At 47.3% G+C, this 8,846-nt stretch overlaps 1 protein-coding gene across 1 annotated transcript in view; it reads left to right on the forward strand.

Moving 5' to 3' along the window:
* The first annotated feature begins 7,529 nt into the window (after window positions 1–7,529).
* GNA14 (G protein subunit alpha 14) overlaps window positions 7,530–8,846 on the forward strand; it is a 181,589-nt gene continuing 180,272 nt past the window's right edge. Inside the window, exon 1 of the mRNA XM_040620228.1 lies at window positions 7,530–7,693. Within this exon, the coding sequence (XP_040476162.1) occupies window positions 7,570–7,693 (124 nt within the window). The 5' untranslated portion in view covers window positions 7,530–7,569. The remainder of the gene's footprint in view (window positions 7,694–8,846) is intronic.

An 8,846-nucleotide genomic window follows, 5' to 3' on the forward strand; every position in this document is an offset into this window, starting at 1 on the left:
CAGGTAGTGACAAATGCTACCATGGAAGAGTACAAGAGTATGATGATACCAACTGAATGATCCAACTGGCAGAGCAGATAGTGCAAAGGCCCTGAGGTATAGGTGTGACTCGAGTATATTTGAACAAGAAGGAGACTATTAGGATACAAATTTAGAGAAGTAGGTAATGGCCCTATTGTGTAGGTCCTCGTGGTCTAGAACAAGATTTTAATTTAAACTCTGATAGGAATCCATTGGAGGATTTTAATCTACGGCATGATGGGTTGTGTTTTGGGATTCTAAAAGTTCATCCTGGCTGTCTTATCCTTTGATAAGTGAACCTTAGAGGGTCAGAAATGGAAGCAGAAGACCAATGGCAAAGCTCTTGTTTTCGTTCATGTGAGAGTGCTGTTGGCTTGGACAGAAGCGGTGGCAGCAAAAATAGAAATGAACATACCTGGGGGGCCACATGTGACATAATAGGGACCCTCGTTCACAAAATTTAAGTGCGTGTGATATCCCAGGAGCTCCTCAGTGTGAAAATTGATGGTTGCATGCAGCAGTTCCAAAGCAAATTCAAGATGTGGTTTAAAGGAGGAGTCTATAATTGCTAGGATTAAGGGGTGGGAGGTGGGGCAACTGGCTATCCAGCTGAAAGAAAATAAAATCCGTCTCCTATTTTACACATTTTACAAAAATTAACACCAGGTGGATTAAATATTTAAATGTTAAAAATAAAATAATCAAAGTTCTTGCAAAAAATTCTAAGATACTCCATGTACGATCTAGAAATAAGGAGGGGCACCTGGGTGGCTCAGTCGGTTAAGCACCTGCCTTCAGCTCAGGTCATGATCTCGGGATCCTGGGATCCAGCCCCGTGTTGGGCTCCCTGCTCAGTGGGGAGTCTGCTTCTTTCTTTGCCTCTCCCGTCCCTGCTTGTACTCTCTCTCCTCTTTCAAATAAATAAATAAAATCTTTAAAAAAAATTTTTTTTAAAGAAATGAGGAGATCTTCTTACAAAGACTGGAACTCCAGAAGCTATGCAAGAAGAGAAATATTTGGATATGTAAAAATAAAATCTTTTCTGTGGCAAAAATTCCACTTAAGATGATGAAGAACAAACAATATATTTGAAAATTTTAATTCAGATGACAAAAAGTTGATATGCAATATGGAAGATATACAATTTTCCAGATTGTCAAGAAAAAGACAAATGACCTAATTTTTAAAAAAATGCACAAAAGACACAAACAGAAAACTCACGGGGTAGCAAATGCTAATGGTAACAAACTATGAAGAAATGTACAGATTCATGAGTAGCCAGGGAAACACAAAGCCACACTTCATTATTATTTGAATCCCTTCAAGCTGCCAAAAATTAATGAGTGATAATATTTATGGCTGGTAGAGACACGGATATTCTTATTTTTGGCGAAACTGTGAATTGTTTTAGTCTTTTTGGAAAGGAATCTGGCTACGTCTATTTACACTGAAAAATGTATACATCCTTCGATTCAGCAGTCTTTTCACCGGGACTCTATCCCATGGAAATAAAAGCCCCAATGCTCGAAGATTTATATACAAAGATTTTTTACAGCATTCTTTCTTCATAGCCAAAAATCGGAAATAAAAACCAATGCCCTTCAGAGGGGAAAAGCTGAATAAAATGTGGTCCTTTCACAGGATGGAATGCAATGTATGACTGTACCAACGACTGACCCAGGGGTAAGCAGTTTACTCAGATTGCCCACAAGGTATTGCTGGAGGAGAAAAGCAAAATATAGAGTCCATAGCCTCATGTTTAAACTAACGATGCCAAATTCCTGTGAATGTTTATGTATGTTTATGAGTGCTTTTATCTTTATGTAAGATTACAAGAGTATAAAAAAATAGAGGAGAAAGCATACTAGGTTGTTAACATCGGTTTGTTCAGGAGGAGAGCGATATTAGGGGAGGGAGGCATTTACGCAATAAGGAAAAGAAAACAGGCAAAATATAAATCTCTGCAGAAAATTCTCATCTTAAAGATTTTTACGCCTTAAATTCTTGAGATACCTACCTGCCACACCAAAAGTCAGCTTCATTTTTTTAAAAAAGATTTTATTTATTCATTCAACAGAGATAGAGACAGCCAGCGAGAGAGGGAACACAAGCAGGGGGAGTGGGAGAGGAAGAAGCAGGCTCAGAGCAGAGGAGCCTGATGTGGGGCTCGATCCCATAACGCCGGGATCACGCCCTGAGCCGAAGGCAGACGCTTAACCGCTGTGCCACCCAGGCGCCCCCAAAAGTCAGCTTCAAAAACAAACAATAGTGATTCCTGCCCACTCACAGTGTTTGAAGGCAGGCTTCCTTGTTACTAATTCTAGGCTTTCGGTAGAAGTTATATAATCAACAGGGGCAGATGGGTGGCTCAGATGGCGAAGTGTCTGCCTTCAGCTCACGTTGGGATCAAGTCCCACATCGGGCTCCCTGATTAGTGGAGAGTCTGCTTCTCCCTCTTCCTCTGTCCATCCCTCTGCTTCATCGCTCTCTCTCTCTCTAATGAATAAATTAAAAACCTTTAAAAAAAAAGTTCTATAATACACAGTTTCTGGTCTTCAGGCAGAGAATATTTTGGAGCAATAGAGGGTGAGCACACCCAGCCACCTGCTATGATTATTACCCATTCAACCAAATAATCGTCATGACTCCATCGACTCTTACCTATCATGCTCATCTGAAAGAGGAGATGATTGGATGGGGGTAGGGGAAAAGTGGAGAGTGGGGAGGAAGACTTAAAACATAATAGAGAACACAGTGGGCTCAGAAAATTGACTGAAAAAATGGGAACTCCGAACAATGAATTAGAAAATTGGGAATCATTTGGACCCACCCGTCTGGGTTATGGACAAGCAGACCCTGCTGATAACTGGTCTGCTTAAGAGTTAATACTCACATAGGAGCACCTGGGTAGCTCCGTTGGTTAAGCATCCGGCTCAGGTCATGATCTTAGGGTCCCGAGATCGAGCCCCGAGTTGGGCTCTGCACTCAGCGTGGGGTCTGCTCGAGATTCTGTCCCTCTCTTTCTGCCCCTCCCTCCGCTCTCTGTCTCTAATAAATAAATAAAATCTTTTAAAAAGAGTTAATACTCGTGTATACAACTGAAACAAACGTTTCATGCAACAATAACACAGCAGCATACTTTGATATTTCCTATTTCTTTTTTTTTTTAAAGATTATTTATTTATTTATTTGACAGAGATAGACAGCCAGCGAGAGAGGGAACACAAGCAGGGGGAGTGGGAGAGGAAGAAGCAGGCTCATAGCGGAAGAGCCCGATGTGGGACTCGATCCTGGAACGCCGGGATCACGCCCTGATCACGCCCTGAGCCCAAGGCAGACGCCTAACGACTGCGCTACCCAGGCGCCCCTGATATTTCCTATTTCTATTCTTTTTCTTTTAAAAAAAAAATGTCGATCATAACCCAGGGCTGGGTCACAGCTGCAGTTTGTGACCACTGCCAAAGAGCAACAAGCAGCATAAGGTGCTTTAGCATTCGTGCTATTTTAGCTTTGTTAACTTCAAGGTCATATTTTTCCTCCAGGTTACTTGTTAAAATTCCAAGATGCTGCATTTGTTAAAGAGAACAGCATCTTTCCAGCCTTCTATTTGCACATTTCCTTGGAGTTCTGTTTTAGACACAGGGCAGTCATTCCCTCAAAGCAGGCAAGTGGCGGGGGGGGGGGGGGGGGGGTGCTTCACTAAAACACGAGTGTTTCCTAAATGATACATGGATTCTTGTGGACTTGCTTATTGGTTTTTCACCGTCTTTGACTATGAGAGCCCCCTTTCTCTCTTCTGGTTTCTTTTTCTTATTTCAGGCAAATTCTTTTTAATTTCAACTTTATTCAATCAACTAGATCTTATTAATTTAGAATGCGAGGGCAAACAAGGAAACCTCTCTACCTACAGAGGAACTAATTAGGAGAAAAATCCAACAGGTGTAATAGAGCGAGAAGTTGCAGAGAGGAACATAGAAGGTTTCTCAGGCAGGAGAGAAAGAAGGGTCCACCTGACAAGGGGTGGAGATGTGTTTGGGAGAGAAGGTACCCCGTTGCCTGGGGTGAGAGCCGGCATTTCTGGAAGAGGAAACTGCGGGCGTCAGGACACGGAGGTGGGGAGAACATGTAGTGACATTTGTCTGGAGTTCCAGGAGAGTGATGGGAGGTGAACGAGGCTTAGCTGAAGCAGGAGGTTAGCTGAGGGGTCTGCTCTGCACATCTGTGGGCTGTGGAGAGCCACCCCGATGACTCCATGCTCTCACCGTCTGCTCTCTGGGAGAGAGCAAGGAGGTCTCAGTCTTAGCTACCTTCCGTTAGACTTATAGCCTATCTGAAGTCTGGAATTATACCAGGAATGCCCCAGGTGCAGGGTCTGGCGTGGACTCAACGGACATTCAGAGGACTCCCAGACACGTAGTTCATCTATGACCCAGCACTTGCCGGGTAGCTGAAACGCACATCCACACTGTGCTCTGATCTTCGACGGGGATGGAATGGCATCGCAGTACTTTGGGAGTAACCCAGGAAAACAAATATCCTCTTTTACGGAGGCCTCTTTCCCAAACTACCCCTTCCTGGAAAAATGTTGCAAATGATTTAATAACTTAAAATTATTCTTATCCAGTGCCCAGATCCTAAAGATCAAGACAATAGAGACGTTAATAAAAAATAGACATAAAAATAAAAATAATTGTCTTGGCTATCCTCATTGGATTGTTCTCACTAGTTATTACTGCTCAATAACAAATTTAGTTTATTTAATACTATCTTCTAAGCGTGAAAATCGCCAAAGAAATAATTGAATGTCAGAGTTGGGAGATCCCTTCAAGCTTATTCTGGCACATCCCTCTCGTTTTACAGTTGAGGAAAGGGGGGCCCTAGATAACTTTATATGAGCTGTCCCCAATTTTACACCAGAGAATTAAAAGCAACCAAAAAGCCATGACTCGGAGCAACTTACCCTGTTTGTAGATGCCCCTTCAGTCTCTTAAAAGTGTGTATGCGTGTTCCCATAATTAAATTTGTGTCATACTGTTTATATTTTTGTCTCTTGCCTTTTGCACTCAATATGAGGTTTCCCTCCAAATCTTTAGTTGGTATTCATATATGTTACATATTCAAATATTTAATGACTGTTATAAATATCTCATTGTATGTATATATCCTCATTTATTTGACTTATTTCCTATTGTTGGGTATTTAGGTTGGTTTGGGTTACTGTCGTTATTGGAAATAAACACCTTTGTACATAAATCATGACTTCTCTCTGATTATTTCTCAAGGGGAGAATTACTAGTTTGGTCAAAAGGGATGGACACATTTAAGACTTCCGATACATATTGCCAAGCTGACCAGCCCAGAAACGTTTTTCAGATTTGCCAGAAGCAACAGGTTTCATATCTTTTTTGGAATCTTAGCAAAATTGGACCTAAAGGGTCAGCCATTCCAGCTGACTTGGAGTTCAAATTTGCCCATTTACATCATTTCAATCATTTCATCATTTAAATCATTTAAAATACAAATTATTCTAATCATTTAAAAATATTAATAATGATGAAGCTCTTGGCTTCTTAAGAGGTCCCATTCTCAAACTGTAAATTTATCTGTAAGAGCTAAAGGAGAAAAGTGTGATTAAATGGCTGAGGATCAGATGAGAACTGTCCAGGAGGTTTCCTGTAGGGGTCACTGTTACTGTCAATTGATGGATGCAAAGAAAAGCAGAGCTCATTTAAGAATGTAAGCACATTCATTTTTAATGCCTGATTCGTTCCCATTCCCTAAACCGTAAAATAAATAATAAGACCTTGAAGCCAGATAGCATCACGATGCCAAGTTTCTTAATACGCTCCTCAGTTTGCACTGTTGGAATATATGCCACTCCTACGAAAGGCTCTTAAGCCTGCTCTTAACAGAGGAGGCATTAGCTCATTGCCGAACGCCGTGAAGTGTTTACGCGGCATACAGTAACTTGAAAAGAAGGAAAAAAACATTCATTGTGGTAGACAAGATCCCCTCCCTCCACCTTCCCCTTTCTGCTTTTCCTTTGGACCTCTCGGCGCTCCGCCTCACAATCTCCACGGAAGACAAAAATCAGATGTTGTAACATGCATTCTTTTGCAACATTTCAGTACAAAGAGGCGCTTTTTAATTTTTTAAGTTTTTATTCTGCGGCTCAAACAGGCTCCAGATGTTACAGGAGCGGGGTCCATGAGGCGGTGCGGACACACCTTTGCAAGGCAGCGGCTGACAGGTGCTGCTGCAAACGTATCAGCCCTCTCTACGGACCAGGAGTCTTTCCCCTCATAAAATGCAAAGTAGCCAGCCGTTTTCCATTTCCCCCATCCCCAACCCTCCTCACCAGGTGCCCACCAGGAAGGGGCCGGGAGGATATTTACTCTCCGCTCCGGCGTTCTCCTATTTAACTGAAGCCCGAGGCAGCTGCCTCTCCGAGGGAGCGCAGTGCCAGCAGGGTCAGGGTCAGGCCCAGCCGCACCTTGCAGGCAGGCTGCCCAGCGGACCAAGACCTTAGGCCAAACCTGAGCTGGGCTGGGCTGAGGCGTCCGGGAAGCGGAAGGAGCCCGTCTAGGAAACCAAAGGTGTGTGGTCGTGTCGCTGGTGTGCAAACCTCACCGTCGGTGCGGGTGGAAAGCCCCACCTCGCCCCTGGTGCGACGCGTCCCGCGGCGGACGCCAGGCTCCGTTCCACTCTTCTTGCAGCTGGGAGGAGTTGAGGCTGAAGTTGGCGAAACTCCCTCACCTGTCCGAACCCGTATCTGGGCAGGAAGCAGGGCCCGGAGACTCTGCAGGCGGCCCTCTGGGTGCAAGGACCTCACGGCCCGGGAGGCACGTGTGGGGGCTGCTCCCAGGAACTTCAGACCCCCGGCACCCGAGCCCCAGCTCCTCGCTGGTCCCTTTCGCCCCCAGGCACCCTCAGTTTGGCGCGCCCCGAAGGCCGACTGGGGCGGACGCCAGGGCTGCAGGTCTGAGACGCTCCGCCTCCTTCTGCCACTTAGAGCCACTAGCGCCAGCTGGAAGCCTTACGCTCAGTCTTAATCTGCGGTCACTTTCGGAACTTTCCAGGCAAGGAGTAGCTAGGCCCTCCGCCTCCAACCAGTGCCGTGCCTGCCGCCTGCCTGGGACACCACCAGGACCCAGAGATCCCGCTCTTCACCACCTCCCCCCCAGGGCACCGACGCCCCAACTTTTTACGCGCGGTCTGCGCGCGGCGACTGGGTGTCTGGCTCCCGTGCTAAGGGGCGTGCGCATCGTCTCGGCTGGCTCTCCTCCTCCCCAGGAACGACCGTGGGGCTGGTGAGCCCGGATCTGCAGGGCACTCGACTGTGCCTAGCGCTCGGAATTCACCCCCGCCTCCGAACCCATCCTCGAGGACCGGACTGCGCCTCAGGAGGCCAGGCTTCTGACTCCAAAAGTCAAGGCGGCCTGGTCTTCTTTCCGAACGCGGGTGCCTATCGCAGATCGGCCCCGCGAGCGGCGCGCGGAGAAGCCAGGCTCCCGGGACCGCGTCGCGCCGTCGGGTGCAGCGCGCACCATGGCCGGCTGCTGCTGCTTGTCCGCGGAGGAGAAGGAGTCGCAGCGCATCAGCGCCGAGATCGAGCGGCAGCTTCGCCGGGACAAGAAGGACGCGCGCCGCGAGTTCAAGCTGCTGCTGCTGGGTGAGTGGCTGCGACTCCGCGACCCCTGCTCGCCAGGCGTTGTCCGCCCTCCCGGCCGCTTCCCTCACTCGGATCCCCTCCGGGCCTGGAGCCCGCGGGGTGTGGCGCGGCTTCTTCCCTGCCCCTGGGGGCTCGGAGGCCGGCAACGTCGGGGGCCTTACGCTGTCCTTTGCACGCTCTAGTTGGGCGACTTTCGAAAGCACCCCTTCCCTGCCCCAAAACAAGGCTGAGACGTAGCATTCGATCAGTGTCTGCTTTGTTTGCCCCTCCCCCTAAAACCGCCTCCATCCCAACCTTTTGCCGCCAGCTTTTTCAGAGCCCCGTCGGGGATGTTGGGGTGGCTGGTGGGAGCTACCTGATGAACACTGGGGTGCAGCTTTAGCTCGGGCCGTTGGGCTCTCGATTCCAAAGAAGTACGGTTGGGTGAGTGCTTGCTAAGTGTGGACTGTGCTCGGTTGTGACCGCATCGCTGGGCTGTAGCAGGGAAAGGTAGTAACCTCCCCGTCGCGGAGAATTAAAAATGGAGGTCCGGGAAATTGGTAAACTTGCTTGGAGAAAAGACAAAGCAAATACTAGGTCAGTAGTGGGGCTGACGACCAAGCCTTCGCCACTCACCCCACTGTGACCCCAACCGCGTCCTTTTGGTGACCCCCCGCCAGGCCTTTGTGTCTGTAGCAGGCCCAAACCTCCCCTGCTCAGCTCCACTGAGCGCACTCCTTCCTAGTGTTGGGGCTTGGCTGGCCCAGCTGCATTGAATAGTTATTCATCTGGCTCTTAACTTTCCAAAACAAAATGTTAAGGTTTCCCCAACTTAGGTCCTGGGGCAAGGATCCCACATCACCTGACTTTCTAGAACCCCGTTCAATCCATTTGCTGTTTGAGGAACATTTACCTTTTTGTTCAGACCAGGGTATTAGCTGTTAGATCTTTCCAGATAGTTTGAAGTGTTTCAACTCTTTCCTTCCAGAGAGGAATCCTCTCTTACACCAGTTTATTAATCTTGAATATAAGGAGTCACCCTCCCAGAAAGCTTGAAGGAAAGAAAAGATCGAGTTAGGATAAAATGGATAAAAGCTTTCGCTTTTAGTCAATATTGGCTTCAGGCCTGGGCAAAGGAATCTTTTGGCACTTACTCCCGGCCCCCCCCCCCCCC

This window comes from Ursus maritimus, unplaced genomic scaffold (genome assembly GCF_017311325.1).
Source record: "Ursus maritimus isolate PB19 unplaced genomic scaffold, ASM1731132v1 scaffold_34, whole genome shotgun sequence".
Taxonomy (NCBI): domain Eukaryota; kingdom Metazoa; phylum Chordata; class Mammalia; order Carnivora; family Ursidae; genus Ursus; species Ursus maritimus.